This window comes from Orcinus orca, chromosome 13 (assembly GCF_937001465.1).
Source record: "Orcinus orca chromosome 13, mOrcOrc1.1, whole genome shotgun sequence".
NCBI classification, from domain to species: Eukaryota; Metazoa; Chordata; class Mammalia; order Artiodactyla; family Delphinidae; genus Orcinus; species Orcinus orca.
In genome coordinates this window covers 37,485,137-37,511,417 of record NC_064571.1, presented here as the reverse complement: position 1 = coordinate 37,511,417, position 26,281 = coordinate 37,485,137, and the positions used below count along the sequence as shown (strand labels likewise).

The 26,281-nt window shown below is 36.4% G+C and overlaps 1 protein-coding gene across 7 annotated transcripts in view; it reads left to right on the top strand.

Moving 5' to 3' along the window:
* AFTPH (aftiphilin) overlaps positions 1 to 26,281 on the top strand; it is a 64,270-nt gene that overhangs the window by 9,480 nt on the left and 28,509 nt on the right. For 6 of the 7 annotated variants that reach the window (XR_004477355.2, XM_049696403.1, XM_049696402.1 and 3 more), the window contains exon 2: positions 17,731 to 19,694. Coding sequence is in view for 6 of the 7 variants with exons in the window: in XM_049696403.1 (XP_049552360.1) it covers positions 17,763 to 19,694 (1,932 nt within the window). In the remaining variant the exon portion in view is untranslated. Of the gene's footprint in view, positions 1 to 17,353; positions 17,460 to 17,730; positions 19,695 to 26,281 lie in introns of all 7 variants that reach the window. The other variant, XM_033407207.2, reaches the window with a different exon arrangement.

Below are 26,281 nucleotides of genomic sequence, written 5' to 3'. Positions count from 1 at the left end.
CCACACAGTGAGAGGCCCGTGTACCGCCAAAAAAAAAGGTAACGAACCTATCATTAAGAAATAACTTAACTCTCTTTTTTTTTTTTTTTTGGCCATATGACACAGCTTGTGGGAATCTCAGTTCCCCCACCAGTGATCTAATCCGAGTCATGGCAGCGAAAGCCTGGAATCCTAACTATTAGGCCACCAGGGAACTCCCTAACTCTTTTTACATTGAATATTTTTAATAGCATCTTTGTTCCTTAAAAAAAAAATTATACAAGAGATTCAAGTATCAAATTCAAATTTTCTCTTAGCTAAAGCCAAACAATATTTGACTATTCATTACTTTTTACTTGTAGTTAAATCACGGTTTCTTCTTACTCCTTTGCATATTTCAGACTCCTCCCTCTATATCATAATGAGCCAGCAGATGATAGCATTCTGTCTCATTAAGTTTCAGAAGTTTACTTGAAGCACAGTACAAGTGTTACACCTGAATAAAATGTACAGATTTTAATCAGATAACCAGTGACCTTGGTTTCTCGAGGTGGAGAAAAGTTTCTGTAGTTGCTGCTGTTCACATATTCATTTCTTAGTTTCAGCTGCAAGTGAAACTGTGATTAATTTTTTAAATGTGGGGTTTTTTCCCCCAAGAATTCTATAACATTTATATAGATAATTATAAATGTTTCAAGGATTAGTGCAGTAATTTAAATTTGATCCTTTAAGGAACTTTTCCAATATTCATTTTTAAGAAAAGTACTAATTTATCGTGAACTCCTTGTTTTTGAAATCTTAAGAGAGTTAAATTTTGTAGTGATATTCTCATGTATGTGTACTGACAGAACTTTAAGAAATATTTGTACAATCAAATCACTGTAAGTAAGGGAAAACTTTTTGTAAGAAAAAGTACTATTTCATTGATTTACCTATATTAATGAGTTCAGCAGTGAAGTTTAGAGATGTTTATGTTATTCCCAGAGTTATAAAGTCCAGTAATATTTATATTCTCTGGAAGCTTAACACAGTGGTTCTTAACCTTAGCTAACCATCAGAATTATCTTTGAAACTTTTTTTTTAAATACAGATATTCAGGCCCATCTATTCTATTAAAAAATACTTAATACAAAGCTAAGATTGAGACACATTGGTTTATAGCCTACTAGAGGAGAAAAACATGGAAATAAATTTGATTCACTTTGTTAAATGTAATAAAAGAGATAGGTCTAAAGAAGAATTAATTCAGACACGCAACCTGACATAATGAAAAGAACACTGATTTTTTTAATGTTAGAGTCCTGCTGCATAACCCTTTGTGGGACCTTGAGCGGATTTTTTGACCTCTCTGAGCCTGTTCCTTTATCTAAAAATGGATGTTTGAGATTAAATTGGATAGTGTACGAATAAGTACATTGCACAGTTCCTATCGCATAATAACTTGATAAATATTGGTGATATCACTTCACAGAAAAACTCTATGCCTGAGTAGGGTTTTGAAGGCTTAGTAAATGGGTTTTCTGGACAGATAAGAATAGTAAATTAGAAGAAGTGGCATATGGGACAACCTAGAGGTAACGTAGTGCCAGTGGAGAACCCAGGGGGTAGTGTTGTCTGGGTGGAGGAAAGAGGGAGTGTCTTAGCTCTATGGCTAAGATAAGGAGTTTCAAGTGGACTACAGGAATCCTGGCCAAAAATAATGAGGCCCTGAAATACGATACTGGTCTTGGGATATTAAATACAGTAAGAGTTGTTAAGGACTTAATTTGTGGTTCATTTAATTTGAGGGAGGGAGATGGCAAAGAGGGAACAGTCAGAGGTAACACTCAGATTTCCGGACTTAGAACTCAGAATATTATAAGAAAAGTGGTTTCTGTTTGTTCTTTGAGTAGAGGTTGACTTCAGTTTTGGAATTGGAGGATATGAGTTGTATTTGGGACATCCAGGTAGAGAGATTCAAAAAGGCAGTTGGGTAGGCAGAGGTTGGGCAGCCACAGATAGATAGAGGTTTGGCCATAGTGAACATATAATTATCAAACAAAATGGGGAAGAGATAATATCAAACAAAATGGGGAAGAGATCTCTCAGGGATAAGAATATGAGGAAGCCAAGGCCTGGGGAACATGGACATTAATGAGGCAAGCAGAAGAAACACATCCACTGAAGGAGGAGAAAGAAAGGATATGATAGGTAGGAGGAGAATCAAGAGAGAATGCCTCTTCAGAAAGGCTTTTTCACTTAAAAATGTGTTTTAGACACCTTTCCCTATTAGCAATATAGCTTTATCTTTTTAAAAAATGGTTACAGTTTCTATTTACCCTAATTCCTTATTGATAGATATTTAAGTTGTTTTCAGTTGCTTCTTTAAAAACAAGCAATGCAGGAATTAACATTTTGTGGAAATATCTTTGCATACTTATATGAATGCATCTGTCGAATACATTCTTGCAGGTGAAATTGCTTAGTCAAAAGAATATGCATTATAAAATTTCTGATATATTATAAATTGCCTGGAATATGTGAACCAATATATACTCCCACCAGTAGTGTCTTTAATTTTATCTTTAAAGTGGCTTGCTTCCTAGATTGAGGGTAGTATGAATTTGAAAAATAAATAATATTTTTTATTTATTACTTTTATGTAAAATTCTGTGAAGAGAAAGGGAATACTTTGATTTTATCAAATTACTTGGTTCATTCAAATAACATAATTTAAGAATGCATTTTGTCCTTGAATGCACCAGATTAAGGAGTTCTTTGTTTTAAAAGAAGCTCTGTTTCCTCTTCTTATATGCTGGAAGCAATAATTGGATTTAGAGGAAGTGGATCAGAAGGAAGGAGAATGATAATATTATTGTGAGGTGAATTAAACTTGAACAGAATTAATGGATGCAAACAGTTCTTGTCATTGTTGTAGACATAATGACATAACCAACACAAATTCTGTGCTAAGATTTTAGACAGAAATATTTTGATTTTTTTTTTCTTCTTATATAGACTTTAAGCAATGGCCCCAAGACTGGAAAATGAGTTATTCTTATAAAGCTGATCATAGGAGAGTCAGTGCCTTAGAAAATACCCAGAAATACTGCAGAAGTTTTAAGTTGCCCTAAATTGTACTGCTTACATAATTTAAAGGTAAAGACTATGGACAAATTTCACAGCTTGTTTTTATTTTGTTTAATTACCTTACATTGTTCACAGTACCAGTATGGAACTACCCACTGCCTTTTCCTAACTTCAGTGATGCGAGCAATATTAGGGGGAAATTGAGGTTAATTTTGGTCATTTTCTCTAAACTCTTTAGTATCCTTTTTGTCAGACTTTTTTTTTTTTTTTTTTTTAACACTTTGAGTTATGACCTGTTTCTGGTTTGTAAAATCCACTATAGGGGATCATGACCAGCTTTTAAGAAAAAATGCAATAGAACTAAAAATATCAAGAGTACACAGTAAGAGTAAATACTGAAACTTTTTTTTTTAATGTATATATTTCTACTGTGAGTTACAGAGGGGAAATTTTTGAAAAATTCTGCTTTATACAATAGGCTAATTCTCAAGTCATTTGTAACCAGAGGTATAATAGTACATTGTAAATAATAAATGTTGTCTGTTTTTTGTTTTTTTTCCTTTTTACCCTTTAGTCTTTCTACCTCTTAGGAGAAAGTAAAACTTTAAACCAAGCAATAACACCACTAAAAGGTCAACTAGCTAGAAATTTGTTTGTAATGGGAATTCCTTCCATAGTTTCCATGAAGTTATCAGTACAGGTAGATCCACTTGTGGTAGTACCTGTATATCACACACACACACACACACACACTCATGAGCACTGTTTTGGAATGTGTTTACATTTGATTTTTCAGATATACAAAGCTTTTGTTTTATGATAATTTACCCCAAGAATGCCATTTATGTTATTGTCTGTGGATAATTTATGACTATTTCTAAGCCTGGTTCATTGTCTGGTTTCCTTCTGTTACCTCCTGTGTGTCTAGGTCATCTTCTTCTCAATTGATGGGTGGTCAGGGAACAAATTAAAGTAAAACTAATAGTACTTGGGAAAGACATCATTTGTGAGGTAAATCTTCTGTTACATAGGTCATAGTTTAAGGCCAAATTTGTGAGTTTTAGATTATCTAGGACATTGCTTTCTTTCTCATTAGCTCAGATAATTGAATTCTGACTGCATTTGGTTGCAGTTTTATAACTTTAGCTAGATGCTTTTTCCTCCAAAAGGTGAGTTGCTCTCATGGTAGGCGTTATGATACAGAGAGTAACACTGTCAGGAGAAGGGCAGCTGCCAAGAGCTTCACAAGGTGTACAGATTTTAGTTACAGACTAAAATGATGTGGGCTTTAGTTTTGAAAGTCCACAAAGTATGGTTTGGGGGTTGGTTGGTTTGTTTTTCCCAGAATACCCTGGGCTCTTGAGGTTTAACTTACCAGTCTTGACCAGAATGCTAATTTAAAACTCTACAGCAAGAAATATCTTTCAAAGTATGTCAGCTGTTCATGTCAGCTGATTGCAAAATCTGTGGGAAGATTTACATGAAGTACTAAAGAAGGTTGCTGGGAGCAGAGAACAAGAGCAAGGGAAATTAGTTGACTGCCCAGAGTAGTATTACGCTCTGGTGACACTGGCTGACACTGGCTGACACCTCCACTTATGCGGAGAAACGGCCTCAGATTGAAGCAGATATTTATATTATTTGGTCTATTAAAAACACACGAACAGGGCTTCCCTGGTGGTGCAGTGGTTGAGAGGGGACAGGTTGCAGGGGACACGGGTTCGTGCCCCAGTCTGGGAAGATCCCACATGCCGCAGAGCGGCTGGGCCCGTGAGCCATGGCCGCTGAGCCTGCGCATCTGGAGCCTGTGCTCCGCAACGGGAGAGGCCACAACAGTGAGAGGCCCACGTGCCGCAAAACAACAACAACAACAACAAAAAAAACCCACACAAACAAATTTTTGTCCTTTGGCTGTTTTTTTCCCATAGCTGCATGTGAGTACTGTTCCTCTCCACACATTCTTTCCTCAGACAGGTTGCAGCAAAATGATTGGATTTGTTTTCTTTCACGTGTGTTGTATTTCAGACCACCCTCTCTCAGATCACACTTACTTACCTTGATTGAACTTAGGTATTTCCTAACTTCAGGTATTTCCTAACTTCTTTGGGTGAGCACGAGGAGACCAGAGCTAGGATTATAAGAAATCCAGCGAGGGCATGGAGGAGGTGGCAGCTCAAGAGGGTCAGTGGACCAAATGCCCCAGCAAGAACAAAAGTAGTGCATTCAGTTCCTGCTGTGAGCCAGGCCCTGAGGATGCAGTGGTCAACAAAAGAGGCCTGTGCCTGCACAACCTTTCTAGTCTTTTGAGCTCAAGTAAAGTCCCTCTTGGAAGAGCAGTTTCAGTGGAGTGGTAGGGTGAAGCCAGATGTGCTGGACTGAAGAGTGAGTATAGGAGATTAGGAAGTAGAGATAGCAAATAGACAGGGCCCTTTCAAGAAGCTTGGTGGTGAGGAGGAGGAGGTGAGCTATAAGGGCACAGAAGGGAGGGATTTGTTTTGATTTACTCTGATTTGTTTGAGGGTGGAAGATTCTTGAACATTGACAGGCTGATGAGAAAGCATCAGTAGTAATAGGGAAATTCAAAAGAGGCCCCTGAGCAAGCAGTTGAGAAAGAAAACAGAAGGCCCCTGAGCAAGCAGTTGAGAAAGAAAACAGAAGGGATTATCTGTAGACAATACTGTGGATGTAAGCAAGGTTTTAGTGAAGGGGCATGAAATTGAAGTAGTTTCTGCTTTTAGATTCTATTTTCAATGTAAAGTTTCAGGGATATTAGGGTGGAAATTTAGCGTGGCTAATTTATTCTGCAGCTATGTAAGAGCAGAGGGTACTAGGGGAAAAAATGGTTTTCTGAGGGGTAATGCATCTGCCCTCATTGCTGCTTCTGTTTCATTGCCTTTTTATCAACAGTTATCCAGTGTCATTTATTCAATTTCAAGTTGAAGTACCTTCTGGGAAAAATAGCTAGTAAACTCTCAAATATGGTCAGTTGATATTACAAGTTAAAGGTAAAACAGTTTCTAATGTTTTTATTTATCTTCAAGTTTTACTGTGAAACTGTACAAATAAGTAAAATACCTTATGGATTTGCATAGAAGGTTAAAATATACAATGAAAGAAAAGCTCTTTCTTAGGAATTTTTGAAAACCAGCTTCTGTAAAGTAATAACTTTTATTGCTGTTTAGCAACACTCATTGAAGAGTGAATATGTGCTGCTGCTCACATTGTCATTTACCTTATATATAGTGTATTTGTACTTTTGTGACTCATCCTTATATTGAAACCAGGGAAGACATAATTTGGTTGTCACTTTTGGCAGTCTGGCCTTTTGAGGGTGGTCAACTTAGGTATAAAGATATTTTGCTGTTTATTTTCATTGTTTACCACGTTTTTACCACTATGTACATTAATATTGAAACAAATTCACTTCTTGGCATTTTTGTTGGTTATACTTTTTCTTTTTTTTTAGGTGGGGGCTGCATTGGGTCTTTGTTGCCGAGAGCAGGGGCTATTCTTCGTTATTGTGTGCGGGCGTCTCATTGCAGTGGCTTCTCTTGTTGCGGAGCACGGGCTCTAGGCGCGGCCTTCAGCAGTTGTGGCTCGCGGGCTCTAGAGTGCAGGCTCAGTAGTTGTGGCGCACGGGCTTTGTTGCTCCACAGCATGTGGGATCTTCCCGGACCCGGGTTCAAACCTGTGTCCCCTGCATTGCAGGAGGATTCTTAACCACTGCACCACCAGGGAAGCCTGATTATACTTTCTTCATCTTAGCTCGTAAGCACCTTTTTTTCTCCTTCCAAATTGTTGTGGAAGTTTCAGAAAACTTTTAGGGAAGATTCTTGTAATTCTAATATTGGATGTCAATTATTTCTGCGATAGGACATTCTTCAGATATTTTTATTAGCTTGTGACTGACTTACTAGTTATACTACTGTGAGGAATTATTTAACCTCTTTAAGCTTTTATTTCTTCATGTGTAAAATGAAGATAATCATTCCTACCTCATACTATAGTGTGAGGAATAAATGAGATAATTCACAAGTGCTTTTCACATAGTATAGACACATAGTTAGCGCCCAATAAATATTAATATTGTTATTGATGGAAGCAGAGAATTAAAGTATGTGGAATATACTATTTATTTAAAAGATATTTTAAATAATATTGCATATTATTGATACAGTTGATGTCAGTGGTATCTTGGGTTTTTGTTTTTAAATTGTCAAGTTCTAAGAAATTCTGAAATCTGAAAAATGCTCAGCTTTGAGATTGTGGGAATGTGATTAAGTAGCCTTAAAGTTTGTAGCCTATGTTGATGGGAGGATGATAGTCCTAAAAACAAACAACACCATCTTTCTCAATTCTTTACTAAAAAGCTTTTATTTTTAGGGGCTCTCTTTTTTTTGTTAGCCGTGAGTGAGCTAATATGCTGAGGACAAAGCACTCAAAAAGAGAAAAAATATTATCCTTTCGTAGATTCTAAATATTAGAGGCATGAAAACTTTTGTGACATCATATTCCAGTCATCTTTAGATGTATTGAAAACCAAAAAGTTAACTAAATTTAAATCTTCATATGGCTTAGAAGAAGCGCTTTCCCTTTTGTTTCTTTATGACAAGACGACTCTTAAGCAGGAATATGGGCAGGGCGGATTCATTTACAGTGCATTTTGATAGTGATAGTACCTTAAAACTCCCATGAGGATATTACAGTAAAGATTTGAATAATTTGAACTACTGCAGTAGCAGGCAACATTTGTAATGCAAATTGATGTTATTTGCTTATGTAATATTTTCATTCATTTTTCTAAAGAAAATACAGATTTTTTTTCATTCACCCAAATGATTTAACAAATGATTAATTATAAACCTCAAACATATTGTGGTAAAAAGGTAGTGATTTTGTGATTTTGTGTGTCTGTGTATGTGTTTCATTAAATAAGCCTTGTTAGTGTGGTTTGTACTACCTAAATCAGTAACATAACTTCAGATACAATTGTTTGTCTTTCTTCTCCCTTTTCTTACCACTAACCTTTCTGCTTGTGTTCTTCACCACCACCACCCACTTCTGTCCCAGTCCCTATAAAAATAAGTTTGGAGCGAAGGGTCCTTAGTAAAGCTGGATTGTATCATCTAGAAGTACTATCTGGCCTTGAAAGTTGATGTACACATTGATAAAGCTGGGCTGATGTCCTGTAAAAGATGGGAATTTCTCTCTGGTGGGTTTTTAGCTTCTCTGGAAGGAACTCTCAATGTTTGATTCTGGGAGATTCCTAGAGGGCCTCTTAGAGACCCCACCACTATCACCAAATGTGAGCCCAGGGATCTTTGGGGTAGTTAACACTTTGTGTGGATGATGGAGGGTAGAGGGTTGGTCGAGGATTAACTCTCTCTTAGAGGAATATGTGGAATCCTAATCCAACCAGACACCTTCTTAGAAGCTTTTCTTCTTGTGGTCGTTCCTCTAACTTGAAAGTATCCACAGCCGTATAATTCAGGGTACTACTGGTGAGACCTTCTGGGTTGCCTTGGCCTGTTCCACTTCAAAACCTCCATCTTTTAACAGACTACTATTGGTCCCTTGAGTTGGTTCAGAGGATACGGTCTCAGTCTTTTAACCTTGGGCATTGTTTCCTATTTTCTAGGGATTGGTTATAGAAATTAGAAGTAAAGTCAACTTCATGTATCTTTAATGTGGTTAGTAATAGTTTTCTTTAATGATTTATTCTTTCAGTGACCTATAAAAGTATATGCAGAGTCATGTGAATGTTTGTGCCAACTAAGCAAACATTGGCTTAGATTTTGTTAATGGTAGACTATGATTTGAGCCACAGACTTGGTGCAAGTTCAAATGTGATGATAGTTTATAACTTACTGACTGCACAGAATGTGCCAGGTACTTAAGGTCTGTTATCTTTAATACTCATAACAGTATTGAAAGGTAGGGACTGCTAGCCCCTTTTTATAGATAGGAAACTGAAGCTCATAGAGGGCAAACTAACAAACATAGTAAACGGGGAAACCGGAATCTGAACCTAGGATCTGCCAAACTCCAGATCCAACATCTTTCCCCCATACCATACTACCTCTTGAGGCATACATATATAGCCTTAAATCCCAGAATAAGGCAAGGTTAAACAAGCACTTTTTTTTTATAGAATGGTATATTTTTAACTCTGATCATATATTCATTCACTTGTAACATAGCTGCTGTTAATCTAAGTATGTTGATTTTCTGAGAAACACTTTTTGACGTATAGCATACACAAAGCAAAGCACACAAACCGTAAGTGTACAATGGGGTGAATTTTTACAAAAGTATGTGCCTGTGTAACTACTACCCAGGTCAAGAGATAATAACATTATCTCTATTAGCATCCAACAGGCTCTTTTATGCCCCTTCCAGTCAGTACTCTACCCCCTCCCTATAAATAACCACTCTTCTGAATTACCACCATAGATTAGTTTTGCCTGTTTTGAAGTTCATAGAAATGGACTTATACAGTGTGTATTTTGTGTGTATTTATCTGGTTTCTTTTATACATTATGTCTGTGATAGTCATCCATGTTGTTGCATATAGTAATAGTTCTTTTCATTGCCGTGTTTGTCTATACCATGGTTTATCTTAACCATTTACCTGTTGATGGACATTTGGGTTATTTTCAGTTAAGTTGTCATGAGTCTTGTGCATGTCTTTTAGTGCATATATATATATATGTGGGGTATAAACCTGGTATAGTTTTAGTAGATACTTCCAAAGAGAATCCCAGTTGCTCCACATCTTTGCCATCAGTGGCTATAGTTTAAATTGTTCTAATTTTAGCCATTCTGGTGGGTGTGTAGTTGTGTTTTGTGGTGTGTTTTTTTTGTTTGTTTCTTTATTTTGGCTGCATTGGGTCTTCATTGCTGCATGCAGGCTTTCTATAGTTGTGGCGAGTGGGGGGGTACTCTTCATTGTGGTGCATGGGCTTCTCATTGTGGTGGCTTCTCTCGTTGCAGAGCATGGGCTCTAGGCGTGTGGGCTTCAGTAGTTGCAGCCCGCAGGCTTAGTAGTTGCAACACACGGCCCCTAGGGTGCACAGGCTTCAGTAGTTGCAATGTGTAGGCTCAGTAGTTGCGGCATGCTGGCTCTAGGGCGCACGGGCTTCAGTAGTTGTGGCGTGCGGGCTCAGTAGTTGCAGCTCATAGACTGTAGCGTCCAGGCTCAGTAGTTATGGCCCACGGGCCTAGTTGCTCTGCGGCATGTGGGATTTTCCCAGACCAGGGCTCAAACCTGTGTCCCCTGCATTGGCAGGTGGATTCTTAACCACTGTGCCACCAGGGAAGTCCTTCTTGTTGTGGTTTTAATGTGCATTTCCCTGACGACTTTTCAAATGCTTATTGACCATTTGGACATCCACCTTTGTGAAATACTCTTTTGTTTAAATATTTTGGCCATTTTTCTTTTAGGTCGTCTCACATTGATTTGTAGGAATTTTTTGCATATTCTGGATATGAGGTCTTTGACAATTACATGTATTGCAGATATCTTCTTCCAGGCATTGGCTTGCCTTTTTGTTCTCTTAATGTTGTTCTTTTGATGGACAGAAGTTTTTAATCTTAAGTCCAATTTATCAGTTTTTTCTTACATGAGTAGTGCTTTCTGTTACTTGTTTAAAACATCTTGTCTTCCCTAAAGTCATGCAAATATTCTCTTAAATTATCTCCTAGAAGGTTGATTGTTTTTCCTTTCACATTGAGGCCTACAGTCTGTATGGAGCTGGCTTTTGGGTAAGATGTTAGGTAGAGTCAAAGACCTTTTCCCCCAGTTGATCTAGCACCATTTGTTGTAAAGGTTGTTCTTTCCCCCCCACACTGCATTGGCATCTTTGTTATCATGTGGCCATATAGCTTTAAACCGAGGCTTGGTACCTGGTAGGTTAAATCCTCCAATTTTGTCCTTCTTGAGAAACTATTTTGAAATGGCTTAGATAGTCTTAGATGATAGCCCAATCCCTCTTCATTCCTCTGCCTTGTCAAGCCCTCCCTGCCACTTAGCCCCAGAGCTTTCAGCCTAGAGACTCACCATCTTTTTTTTCTAAGACTATTTCAGACTTGAGGCTAGAACTCCTTAAGCAAATGTGGCTCCTCTTCTTGTGAGAGATTAATACTGAATCTCCTTCACTCATTATATCCCCTGTCACCTTGGCTGCTACTCTGGCACAGGGCTGCTCTGACTACCTTTAGGACTACCATTACTACTCAGTCATGAGAGCCTTGTGTATACTATGACTTGAATCTTTTCTGGATATCCCCATTACTTGTTTACTCTCCTCTAACAGGTCTTGGAATAAGCAGACAAAAAAATGGCAGGTTGAGCACACCCCCTTCCCTGCAGAGAGAGAGAGAGAGACACACACACACACACACACATACACACACACACGTACAAGTGCTTGTTCAGGTTGTAAAGAAACTGGATGATTGATTAGGACTCCTTGTGTGTGGTGTAAGTAGTTCATTAAGGATGAAGAAACATTTATTGAGGTGGTTGTGTGCCAGACACTGTATTAAAGTAGCTCATCTATCTTTTTTTGTTTTCTCTGTTAAGTAGAAATATCTACTTTAAAATCCATATTTTCCTGTGGTTAAAAAAAAAAGATTTGTCTAAGTCAGACTTAATATGTAAATTCATTATACAAATAATACTTCAGTTAACAATGAACAAATATACTTCAGTTAACAAATTTTACTGAATTGCCCTGGGCACAGAAGAATTTTCTGAAAAATTTCAGGCCTCCTTCACACTGGCTGGTTGGCATTCTTGGCTGAAACTCGTGAGCAGTGGCACTCTCTTAGGTTTCTGAAGGGTGAGTTGGGCCAGAGCAAGACCTGCTGAAGGGGAATGTGCAGCCCATGTTCTTCCCATCGATAGGTGACACAGGTTTGAGGAATGTGGAAATGTTCATAGTGTGGGGGGCTGATAGAGCCTGTTGCACCTAGGAGAAAGAGAGTACCTTGCCAGGGTGTGACAGGAAGAAAAACTACTTTGTGTTGTTGGATTGGTTACAAAGTTCCCGATTTCAGATCTTTATATTTGCCTTAACATCTGAGTTTGAAATAAGCCTTGAAATAATAAAATATTTTATTTTTCAAACAATAAAAAGTTTTAGAAAAAGCAATAGATTAACCATGAACAGATTCTACTTAAACATCACAGATGGTTCTTTAAAATATAGTATTATGAGAATATAAAATGATACAGCACTCTAGAAAATAGTTTGGCAGTTTTTACAGAACTAAACATGCACTAACTTAGGACCCAGTGATTATACTCTTGGGCATTTATCCCAGAGAAATAAGAACTTATGTTCACACAAAAACCTGTACGTAAATGCTCTTAACATCTTTATTATAAATACTATTTAAATATACTATTAGTGTATATATTATTAATGTAGTATATATACTATTTATAATAGGAAAGTATAGGAAATAACCCATATGCCCTTCTGTTGGTCAGTGGTTGAACAAACTGGTATATCTGTACAGTGGAATACTACTCAACAATAAAAATAATTGGCCTACCGATCCACGTAATAACCATACATTGGACCTTAAGGGCATTGTATTGAGTGAAAAAAGTCAACCTCAAAAGGGTACATGCTGTATGATTCCATTTACATAACATTCTTGAAATGATAAAACTATGGATATGGAGAACAGATTAGTGGTTGCCCAGGGACAGGAATGAGGTAGGGGAGTTGGGGCAGTTCTGTTTCTTGATAGTGGTAGTTTCATAGGTCTGTACGTGGGATAAAATTGAACTATACACAAACACAGATGAATGCAAGTGTTTTGGGTTTTTTTAAATGGTGAAAACTGAGTAAGGTCTGTAGTCTAGTTGATAGTAATACCAACATTTCCAGTTTTGCTATTGTACTAGAGCTATTTGAGATGTCACCATTAGGAGGAACTGGGTGAAGGGTGCACAGACTTTACTATTTTTGCAACTCTGTTCATCTATTATTATTTCAAACTAAAAAGTTTAAAAATAAGGTATGTTGTACACTCACATTCATGGCAGCGTTATTCACAATAGCCAAAAGGTGGAAGCGACCTATCCGTCTGTCGACAGACGTTAGTATGTACATACCATGGAATAATATTCAGCCTTAAAAAGGATGAAATTCTGACTCATGCTACAACGTGTATGAACCTTAAGGACATTATGCTAAGTGAAACAAGCCAGTCACAAAAGGACAAATACTGTATGATTCCACTTATATGGTTAAAATGGTAAATTTTGTTATGCTTATCTTGCCACAATTTTTAATAAAGCATTATTATTGTATAAGTAACACATTTTTTATAAAGTAGGCATATTTTAAATGCAAACATAAATCTCCTGGAATGCTTTTAATCTTTTTCATTTTGCAGTGATCACAAACTTATAAATAAGTTGCAGTTTCAGTACAAATAAGATTTTTTTCCAGAACAATTTGAGACTGTTGCCAACCTGATGCCCCATCTCTTTCAAATATTTTAGTGTATACCAAGGACATTCTCTTATATAACCACAATACTACCATCAAAATCATGAAATTAGCATCAATGTATTGCTGCTGTCTAATTCTTGGGCTCTTCAAGTTTCACGGTCATCCCAATAATGACCTTTATAAAAAAGGGAGCCAGTTGAGAAACAAGTGTTATATTTACTTGTCATTTCTCGTCATCTTCAGTCTGGAACAGTTTTCCAATTTCTTCATAACTTTCATGACATTGATCAATACTTTTGAAGATTATAGGCCAGTTGTTTTGTAGACTCTCTCTCAATTTGAATTTGTCTGAAGTTTCCTCATGAATTTATTCAGGCTATGTATTTTTGGCAGCAATATTCCAGAAGTGAGTCTGTGTCCTCATTGCATCTTGTCAGGTGATGCATGATTTCGATATTCCCATTACTAGTGATGTTTACTTTGATCACTTAAGTGTCAGGCTTCACCACAGTAAAGTTAACACTTGTTCCCTTTGTAATTAAGTATGTTGTAGGGATATTTTGAAACGATGCAGTAACTTGTTCCTCATCTAATTTTCAGTTTATTTCACTTATATGTTTATATCCATGAGGACTGATAGTTTATTATTTTATTTAGTGAATTATAATCTATCATCTTTATTTTGATGCTCAATTTGTCCCTGATTTAAACAGCAGTAACCCCTTCAAGCTGGTTTTTGTGTCCTTTTGACATGTTCCCATCATTATGAATGCTTTTAAATTAAAAAAAAGGAATTATGATATTAATGAGTACATAGTATCCTATGTAGCATAATTTGCTTAAGTAATCCCTTTGGAGCATTTTGTTTTACTTTAAAAACTTTTTATTTTTTAGTATAGCCAGATTGCCTTCTGGAAGCCTTGTAACAATGTATGCACCCACCAGTAGTATGTGTGTACAAGTGTCCCTTTCTCCACACTTTCATTAACAATTGGAGAGTATTTTTAAATACTAGGAACTTCATCATTAAAGGGAAACTGTCAGAGGTCAAATGACCCTGTACAGCCAGCATTAAAAGGGGTATTCCGTGCTCTAGACAAGGGAAGAAAATAGGGTTTATGTGTATCTTTTACTGTTTTTTTTTTTCCTCTTTAAATCAGCAGAAAAGAAGGTGTCTTAGCACTAAAGCAGTTATTTCCTTCTTTATAATGCTGATTTCATAGGTAAACAATTTAAAGTAGATATGTTACAATGGAATGTTTTTTTCTCTTGACTCACTTATTTCTCTCAGCAGCTGACCAGTCATTGACCTAAAGATCTTTTCTAAATTCTGAAGCCATTCTCTATTAACCAGCTGTATTGACTGTTGGTAAAGTTGCTGACCAGTAGGCCTCATTTTCCTCATCTCTGAATTAAATTATGTGGTTTCTAAGGTACCTTCTCTGTAAAACTGGAAGATCTTATGAAATTTTATCCTGAGAGTCGGAAGAAAGTTTTGTTGTTGTTAGCTTGCAAAACTGGTTGAATTTTGTAGTAAACGTTTTCCTTATGTGTCTAAGGACAACTGAATTGCAGTAAGTATCAATTCATTGTCTATGGGCTGTTTTTGTTCTAGGACTTTGATGTTAATCTACTCTTTGCTTTTAATGTTAAGTTTGTCTTGTGACACTTTTGACTGTTTAATAGAGAGGACCAAAATAACCCAGACATAGATTTCATTTAAGAATTAAATATATAGAAAAAGAAGGTATCAAACTGGTGGGCATGGGAAGGATTATTCAATAAATGGGATTATGATAATTGCTAGTCAGAAAAAAATTCACTTAGACCCTTGCTTTAGACCATATGCCAAAATAAATTGTAGATGTATTAAAAATTAAATGTAAAAAAACCCTCTAAGTAGAAGAAAATAAGTGAATATTCAGTTTTAAGCTTATATGATAGCAAAATAATGAAGAAAATTACTAATGGAAAATTAACCAATTTGACCCCTTAAAAATTAACTTGGGAAAACAGTTTGGCTTATAAAGTTAACCACACACTTACCATGTGACCCAGCATTTGCACTCTTGGGTATTCATCTTAAAGAAATGAGAGCTCATGTTCACAGGTTAATCTGTACACAAATGTACATAGCAGCTTTATTTGTAATTGTAAAATACAGAAAATAACCCAAATGACTTGAATGGAGTAAATGGAGAAACAAACTGTGGTAACATCTATAACATCCAACATCTATATAATGGAACACTACTTAGCAATAAAAAAGAATGAACTGTGGACACATGCAACAACATGGATGGATCTTGAGGGCATTAAGCTGAGTGAAAAAGCCAACTTCAACGGATTACATATTATATGATTCCATTTAGATAACACTCTTGACATAGCAAAATTATAATGGTGGAGAATAGATCAGTGGTTGCCAGCAGTTAGGGTTTAGGGAAGGGCATGACTGTTAAGGGATAACACAAGGGACTTTCTTTATATTGATGAGTATTATTGAACTATTTTTTTTTTCTTTTTTTATATATTATTTATTTATTTATTTATTTATTTATTTTTGGCTGTGTTGGGTCTTCATTTCCGTGCGAGGGCTTTCTCTAGTTGTAGCAAGCGGGGGCCACTCTTCATGGCGGTGCGCGGGCCTCTCACTATCTCGGCCTCTCTCGTTGCGGAGCACAGGCTCCAGACGCGCAGGCTCAGCAGTTGTGGCTCACGGGCCTAGTTGCTCCGCGGCATGTGGGATCTTCCCAGACCAGGGCTCGAACCCGTGTCCCCTGCATTAGCAGGCAGATTCTCAACCACTGCGCCACTAGGGAAGCCCTATTGAACTATTTTTGCAACAGTTCTAATCCCCAATTGTAGTGACAAGTTACTGAAATCTAATCTGCACATATGATCAATTTCATAAAGCTATACAGACACACACACAAAGAAAAAAAAGTGGTGAAATCTAAACAAGGTCTGTGGCTGAGTTAATAGGTTGTACTGATGTCAGTTTCAGGGTTTGATCATGTACTATTGTTGTTTACCGTATTCTTATTGAGGGAAACTGGGTGGGAGTATACATGAGAACTCTCTGTACTATTTTTGCAACTTCTTATGAGTCCTAAGCAATTTCAAAATTGAAAGTTATAAAAAATTAAATAAACTATGGTACATCCAGACAGTGGAACATTATTCAGTACAAAAAAAGAAAAAAGAGCTATTGAGCCATGAAAAGATATGGAGGAAGAACCTTAAATACATAGTGCTCAGTGAAAGAAGCCAATCATACAGTGTGTACAGGCTACATACTCTGTGATTCCAATTATACAACATTCTGGAAAAAGTAAAACTATGGAGACAGTAAGAAGACCAGTGGTTGCCAGGGCAGGGGAGAGGGAGGGATGAATAGAATAGGTGGAACACAGGATTTTTAGGGCAGTAAAATTATTTTGTGTGATACTGTAATGGTGGACACGTCTTTATGCATTTGTCCAAATCCATAGAATGTACAGCACCAACAGTGAACCCTAATATGAACTATGGACTTTGGGTAATAATGATGTGTCAATGTAGGTTCATCAATTGTAACAAATATACCACTGGTGGACGATGTTCATAATAGAGGAGGCTATGCATGAATGGGGGTAGGAGATATATGAGAAATCTCTGTACCTTCTGCTCAATTTTGCTGTGAACCTAAAACTTATTTAAAAAAATAAAGTCTATTAAAAGAAAAAAAATTAACTTGGGTCAGAAATAAACATTGAAAAGTAAAGTGAGGAAAATATCAATATTCGTAGCCATTATTAAAGATAAAATTTTCATGTCTTTTATTTATAAAGAACTCATACAAATCCATAAGGCAAGCCCTGAGTCCCCAATGAACTGGAAAGAGAGCTTAAGAGAACAAGCAAGTGCCCCAAGAGAGACTTTTGTACATATACTTTTGTAAGTATTTATTTGAAATTTTCTGGAATCCCCAGATTCAGTAATGTACTACCAATGCCCGTGGAAACATACACTAGAAGAGAGTGTTTTTCTTCTTTTTTTTTTGCCATTATATTATAGCTGTGTAATCCCACCTGAGATAAAAATAGTTTAAAAGATAAAAAACAGAGCACTGTAAATTTGCATAGTTTTGAAGTTTCGTTGAGAGAATTTTGAAAGACTTTGTTCTATGTAATCAGTTCCCTAAAAAAAAAAAATCTTTTTTTTTCAGGTGTAAATTAATTATTTGAAAGCAATTGAACAATGGAGCCAGACATCATTCGAATGTACTCTTCATCCCCACCACCACTAGACAATGGAGCTGAGGATGAGGATGATGATGAATTTGGGGAATTTGGTGGGTTTTCCGAAGTTAGCCCTTCTGGTGTAGGGTTTGTTGATTTTGATACACCAGATTATACTCATCCCAAGGAAGAGTTTGTACCTTCAAACCATTTTATGCCAATTCATGATTTCTCAGAAAATGTAGATAGCCTTACAAGCTTTAAGTCCATCAAAAATGGTAATGATAAGGACATCACTGCTGAACTTTCTTCTTCTGTGAAAGGACAGTCTGATATTTTACTTTCTACCACCAGCAAAGAAATAATTTCACCGAAAACTTTAGATACTTCCATTGATCGCATAGAAAGTCCAAGAGATTTAAATAAAGTAGTGGAGCAGAGACAGAATGTTGGAACACCTGAAAGTTTCTCTCCAGGAGATTTTAGAACTGATACGAATGTTGTTCATCAAAACAAGCAGTTAGAGAGCTGCAATGGTGAAAAGCCTCCTTGTCTGGAGATTCTAACAAATGGGTTTGCAGTATTGGAAACTGTAAATCCTCAGGGAACAGATGATCTGGACACTGTAGCTGATTCAAAAGGACGAAAGCCTCTTAGCACTCACAGTACTGAGTATAATTTAGACTCTGCACCTAGTCCTGCGGAGGAATTTGCAGATTTTGCCACATTTTCCAAAAAAGAAAGGATACAACTAGAAGAAATAGGGTGTGCAGTTTTAAATGATAGAGAAGCACTTACCATTCAGGAAAACAATAAAATTAATAGAGTCAATGAACTGAATTCTGTAAAAGAAGTGTCCTTGGATAGAAGCATTGGCGATAAAGGAGACAGTGCTGGAGAGGATCAGGTTTGTGTTTCAGAAATAAGCATGGTGAGTAATGGAGCTTTCACCAGTGAAAAACAAAGCCTTCCAACATTGCAACAGGATGAATTTTTAAATTCAAGTGTTCAATCAAAGGCTTGGAGTTTGGTAGACTCAGCTGAAAATTCAGAAGCCAGTAGGAGAGAACAATGTAAAACTGAGGAAAAACTTGATTTATTTACTTCTAAACGTGCTGACCTATGCATGGATTCTACTAAAACTTACGATGCTGATGATGAAGTTGGTTCTTCCAAAGAAGAAAGTAGAAAGTGTACTGATTCCCGAAGCCTCAGCATTGATCCTACAGAAGAAAATGTTTTGGATGATTCTATGAGTGTAAAAAACGATGATAGTAGTAATGACTTTGTGACTTGCAACGATACCAATGAGGATGATTTTGGTGACTTTGGCACAGCCAGTGGCACGACTCCACCTTTTGTTACTGGTACACAAGATTCAATGAGTGACGTCACTTTTGAAGAGTCCTCAGAGCACTTTCCACATTTTAGTGAACCAGGTGATGACTTTGGAGAATTTGGGGAATCAAATGCTGTCTCTTGCCCAGAGGAAATTATATTTACTGAGTCAGTTCTAAAACAAACTTCTGATAGTTTATCAGAGGGATGCAGTTTGGCAAGAAAATCTACTGGGACAGGCACTGAACCTGTTTCAGAACTGAAAATTGGGCAAGAAGGTGAGTTTGGAGATTTTGATTCTGTGCCAAATATTCAAGATGACTGCAGTGATTTTCAGGACTCTGATGATTTTGCGGACTTCAGTTCAGCTGGTCCTAGCCAGGTTGTAGACTGGAATGCTTTTGAGGATGGACAGAAAGATAGCTGCTCTTGGGCTGCTTTTGGAGACCAGCAGGCTACTGAATCTCATCATCGAAAGGAAGCCTGGCAGTCACATAGGACAGATGAGAAGACTGATACTCCAGGAACCCCCAAAACGCACAGTGTCCCTTTAGCAGCTTCCAAAGGAGCAGTTGCTGGTGGTCATTTACAGGAAACAGCCACTTCAGCTCAGGTATTTACTCATTTTCTCTATTTTGTATGACATATTAATTGCTATGGAGGTTTCTAATTCAGCTTTTCAAAAAGTATTTTTTAATTGGGTACCTGTTAAAGGCGTCTCTTTATGGTACACAATGCTTGCCAGATTTGGTAGATTAGTTACATGTTTCACAATCATTTGGTTAACGTTAAAGAGACATTCTTATAATAATGCTTGGCAAGATTTTTCTTTATCTCAGTAGGTTTCTTTAATATTTACAGAAATATTAAATAATCATAATCATCAACTTGGTTTTTTGATAAATATAAATACCACTTATGTAAAAATTCATTAATCAGTTAGTGAACTATTCCAGCAAATCCTTCAGTTTTTACCTTTATAGTGATTTTAAAAGAAGGTTAAACTGAGATTTCAAAGATTTTTTTAAGCTTCAGAAAATAATGTCTCTTAATTGTGTCTGTCAAAGACCTAGTTTTGATTACAAAAAAGAGCAAGCAGAGTTTGAAACCTCAATCTGTGCTGAAGGCTATAGGGACTGGAAGGATAGAAAAAGAATTTGAAAAAAGTGGATATGGGCCTCATAATTTAACAGCTAATGAAAGGCCTGAGGTGAGGGTGTCAGATGGATTAAGGGTTAGAGCTAGAACATGCAACAGCCATAGTTGACTTAGCCATACTGTGACTATTTATTTGCTTATAATTTCTTGCAAATGTATATTTATGTTTACTCTTAGGAAGTAGGATTGTCAGGAATATTTTTACCCCTTAGCCCCTGTACTTTTATCCTTTTCTGGTCCAGATTCTTTCAGAGAAGATTCATTAAGATTATTTTGACCTAAAGTAGCCCCTAGAGGTGCAGTTTGATATCCAGATTGTTCCCCAGTCCTGAGTTGTACCCTGTGCTAAATTTAACCAGGGGTATGGAAGAAAGCACTCCCTTGAATATAACTGCTTTTTATTGATATATGTAACACTTGGTCCACAGGCCTATTTTAAAAATACTGAGAATAAAATCAGAATCTATAAACTTTGCTTCTCCAATTATCTTTTGCTAAGCAAACCATTTTCAATTGGAAATATTTCCAGAGTCTGTTAATTAAAATGGTTATACATAATTGCTTTGATATTGCTGATACATTAAGATATTGTAGAAATTGTGGTACCACCAGTTGGAGTGCACAGCTAATCACTTTTCATTTGACATTGAGTGTCTGAATAGCTTAATTTGCTAATTCAGTTATTACATGGTTTGGCTAATGTGTATTATTCCTGTTGAGTAATTCATTATTGAGGCAGAAGTTTACAATTTTAAACAAGGAATGAATTAATTATATAATGCAAAGTGAAGACTGTTGGTTTTTGAGCTAATCCTTTCCCTGTTTAGTTTCATCTTATTAGAGTATAGGGTGACACTAGGATAATCATTAATTTATAGCCTTAGAACTTTTAACATCATCATATAATGTATTTTTTAAAGTATGACCACTTCAAAAAGGAAATTTTTGCATCATATGATTGAAGTTATTTATGTGTAATCTGATAACTGGATATAGGAGGAAATAAAGTACAAGGGCTTTATGGAATCTTACAGATCTGAGTTTGAATATTGACTCAGAGTCATAAGCGTTATGATTTTGGACAAGTTACTTCTGAACTCAGTTGTCTGTAAAAAGGAGGTAATATCTGTTGCAAAGGACTTTTGTGAAGATAAAATGACAGTAAACGTTAAAACGAGTGAAAAATCTATTGAAAAATAAGAATCTTGTAGTATGATTCTATTTTGTAAAAATAAAACAAAAACTATATGGATTGTGTCAAGATGCTTTGACTTCCTGAGATTTGTCTGGTTCAGTCCTCAGGCTTTTCTTTTTGCTGAATGGCTATGCAAAATGAGCAGAACTTGGAGATGCATGTTGGAAAGGAGAAACTGCTGGAAGGGGGCTAGAAGAGAAGTTTGGAAGGAAATTGAGGTGGGGAAATGGAAAGTGACTGAGCTGGAAAGTGACTTCCATTCTTATCCTTCTGTTGTAAAGGAGGGTTGTGACCTGTAGTTTCTTCCTTTTCCAGAATCTGCTGGAAATGCACATTACTCTAGTTCTCTAGGAGAGGATTAGATTTATTAACATTTTTCTTAAAATGTTTCTCCTAGTTGCTACCATGGGGACAGCACAGAAATCCTCACATATTAATGACACTAAAAGTTAGATTTTTTAATCATAAAATGATTTATCCCTGTTGAATCTTACCTGGATACAACAATTCTGTCTTGAACAGAGTGCCCGCAAATTGTTTTGACAGAATGTTGTGAGAGTCTTTTAGAATTCAGAGCTCAGTTAATTCAATTAAGCAAACATGGGGAACAATTCTTTGTGAAGTCAGACAAATGGTATAGTTGTCATTTCAAATTTCTTTGACTTTTTTGCTATGTATGTGACATTGTCCAGGTCCCTGTTTTTTTAGTACTTTCCTTTTTTCAGCCTACCAGAAGGATATCTTAACATTTTAATAAAATATATGTTCCCTGGGTCAAGAGACAATCAATTATTGTAACTTTATTGCTGTAATTGGTTACTTAGGGAAAAGTCAACCAAGAAGAAATCTTTGAAACTTATAAAATGTTTTCAGTCAAGCCAATTCTCAGATGGTGAGTCCAGCAAGCCTCAGAGGGTTCAGGCCTTGATGTAAAAGCCATAATGACCATTTATTGAGAAATAGTCTTCCCCTTCAGTGAATATTTTTTTCTGAGAACGCAGAGTTCAGTTTATTTCATTCTCCTGTTAACATTCTTATAAATTGTAGAGAAAAGCAAGTTAGTGGTATCTCTACTGTAGAAATTGGAAAAAGGTCAAAATTATTCTTCACTTTTGGGGCTGAGATTTAAAACAAAATAAAATGACAGTAACAAAAAACAAAAATCTCCTTACTTTGAAAGCAGTTCTTTTTCCAAAAGACCATTACATGTATTGTTTTAACAGTTTTTTGTTTTTTGGGTTTTTTTAACCTGTTAATGTTCCAGAAAGGAACCTTGATTGAAATAGCCAAGATGCCTTTTCTTTGGTATAAGGTAAAGGAGATAATGTCATGAGCACTGCATTAAACTCTGAGCTTTTGTAAAATTTTCAAAATATTGCTCTGGGTGTTGTTTGAGAATTTAGGTAATTGGTAAGTAATCTCCTTATATTAATTGGCTATAGAAAAGGAAGCTATGAGTCATTTTCTTTTATTAGCCATCTAGTTGATAATGTTACTGGGAAAATGTTATTAGAAGATTTATCTTGAGAGCTTTAAAAATTGAGTATCACAAAAAGGAAAAAGAAGAGAATCACTAATACTTTGGCTTATGTTATTTTGAGATTAAGTTATTGGTTTGTTCACCAGAAAGTCAGCATTCTCAAACTGAGTGTAACTACATTTTCACCTTCATTTATTTAATCACCTGCCTAAGATTTGTGCAGGTTTTCCTTAATGTGGGTGAACACCTGAACTTATGACTGAAAACATAAGTAAGCAACAAAATAAAGAAATTAAGTGGTCAAAAAGTACAACCTTCCAGTCATAAAATAAATAAGTCCCTGGAGGTACAATGTACAGCATGGTGACTATTGTTAATAATACTGCACTGTGTATTTGAAAGTTGCTAAGAGAGTAGTTCTTAAAAGTTCTCATACGAGAAAAGAAAAATTTGTAACTATGGTGACCATTTTGCAATATATACATATATTGAACCCTTATGTTGTACGTATGAAACTAATATGTCAATTATATCTCAATTTAAAAAAGAAAGAAAGAAATGGAGATTTTGGCCGTGTAGCTCTTTGCTTGCCTGAAGTATTTGGACAGCAATTCCTTTTGTTATTTTTCCCTCAGAAAATTTGAAATTCTGTCTTTAATTCCAAAACAGATAGAAATACTTTCTTAGATTTATCCAGAAACTGTGCAGAAGGGGCAAACTATCTTTTTAGAGCATAGTGAGTACTACAATTGGTTACTCTTCTTACATAGCTTGAAACTGGGGATTGATAAGTATACAGTTGTAGACTGTACTTGATATCTTACTTAATATTTAATGGTGGTAAGGCATAAGGTATCCTCTTAAATGGAAGATTAAATTGCCCAGTGGATTTTATGTTTCTTCTAAACTTCCACTTAAGAACAAGACCTAATTCTATCAATATTAAAACTATTGACATTAATCAACTACTGTTTATAAGGGAGAAAGGAAAACTAACTAGAAATATGTTGAAGGAATTTTAGAAATTACCCTAAAATCAAGATACTTTAAAGGGGATATGCCTTTGAGTGGCCTCAGAACCAGTCTAGGATCCTCAGTGCTGGTCTTATACACTCCTTTGGAAAACTGAATGAGAATTTCAATACACAATCTTTTTATACTCTACTGTAGTCATTTACAAAATAGAGGTGTATTAATCATGGTTCTCCAGAGAAGTAGAACCATGCATGCATGCATGCATGGAGAGACAGACAGACTGACTGATGTATTATAAGGAATTGGCTCATGCAATTATGGAGATGATCACTAAGTCCTAAGATCTGTAGTCCGCAAACTGTCTTCAGTTGATTGAATGAGGCCCATCCATACTAAGGAAGACAATCTGTTTTACTTAGTCTACTAATTCAAATATTAATCTCATCCAGCAACAACCTCACAGACATATCTAAAATAATGTTTGACCAAATGTCTGGGCACCCCTTGGCCCTGTCAAGTTGATGCATAAAATTAACTGTCACAAGAGGGAATGCCAAATATCCATATATAGCTTTCAGGATTTTTGGAAGACCTGTAACCTGTTTGTAACTGAGCCACGTCAGTTGAGAAGCTCTGCATTAGATAATATGACTTACTTGCACCAGTGTATAAAATGAAAGGGTTTTCTTCCTCCAAACCCAGACATGGAGATAGGACAGAACTGGGAATGAGTATAAGTGAATTCATGCATAGTGCTTTGCCCTCATTGATGAATTAAAACATTGGGTAATCATTTTTGCTTTTCCAGAAACACTGTATGGGTTGAAAAAAGTAAAATATAGAGGGATTCAAGGTAAAAAGGACCCTGATAGGAAAACAAATATATGAGAAATGAGAAAATTGGGAAAGATAGAGAAATCCTATAAAAGCCAGTGTACCTTTGGAGAGTAGTATAGCTAAGACCACATATGACTTTTGTGAGCCCCTTCCCCATAAAAGATATTTAAAATTCTATTTTATAACTTGGTATAAGGTTGAGTATGTTAATAGTAACTATTAAAACGTTTTCATGAACCCCTAAAATTACTGTAGACCCTAGGCCCTGTGCCTACTGCATAAGTTGGCCCTGATTATAGTATAGTACCTAAAAATCAAGGCTCTGGAGTCACACTGCTAGATTTAGATCCAGCTTTCAGCACTGACTTGCATTAGCCACTTCTCTGAACCTGAGATTTAGAGAATAATAATAGTACTTACTTCAAAACTCATTGTGAAGATAAAATGAAATTGTGCATATTAAAGGTGCTTAGTGCAGTGTCTTGCACATAACTAGTGCTCAATAAATGTTAGCTGTTACTGAATAATCTCAGAAATGCACTTCTTAGAAAATGGTCTTCAAAGGTACAAGAGGGCTTCCCTGGTGGCGCAGCGGTTGAGAGTCCGCCTGCCGATGCAGGGGACACAGGTTCGTGCCCCGGTCAGGGAAGATCCCACATGCTGCGGAGCGGCTAGGCCCGTGAGCCGTGGCCGCTGAGCCTGCGCGTCCGGAGCCTGTGCTCTGCAACGGGAGAGGCCACAACAGTGAGAGGCCTGCGTACCGCAAAAAAAAAAAAAAGGTGCAAGAAATAGTGTTGCCAACTGGATTTTTTGGTGAATAGCAAAAAGTAATAGGGAGATAAATGAGAATTTGTGTGGGAGTACCCCTAGTTCAGCTGTATACTCACCTGTCAGACTATTTTGAGAGCAAAAATGCGGCTTCTGGCTAGTTTCCCTTCTTAGAATAGATTTGACAGGTAGGAACTCTTCTGAGCCCAAGTGTGCTTGTCTGCAAGTAGCAGACCTTCTCCTTTGGCTTCCTAGCACTGGAAACGGTAGAGAAAATGAAAAAGGGAGTCTGGTACCTGTCTGGAAAAGCATTTGCCTTTGAACCCTGCATTTATCAGAGCCCCCTGTTCTTAAAATGTTTAATGGCCAAATATGCTGCTGTTTGCAGGTTTAGAATTTGATATGTGTTTGAATTGACAGACATGGCTCAATCACCAGTTTCCTAATTCCAAATACAAGGGAGAACTGATGACTATTTTTCCTCTTTGACTTTGAAGTTGAAGGCATTTGAAATTCAAGTAACTGGAGTGAATATTATTTTATTTAGTTTGCTATTTAGTTACTGTTGTAACCTCAGCTAAATATTTAATATGCTAAGTGTGTGTGTACTTATTTTGTTACCCTCACATTAATTTAGAGTGCAGCACTGGCTCTTTAGTAAAAATTTACTATTTGCTTTGTTGGAAACTATGAATAGTAGTGTTAGATGAATAATTTGCTTATGTACAGTAGAATAAATCGAAGTTTAAATAATATTTCTCTTTACTGACTTTAAGGCTATTGCATG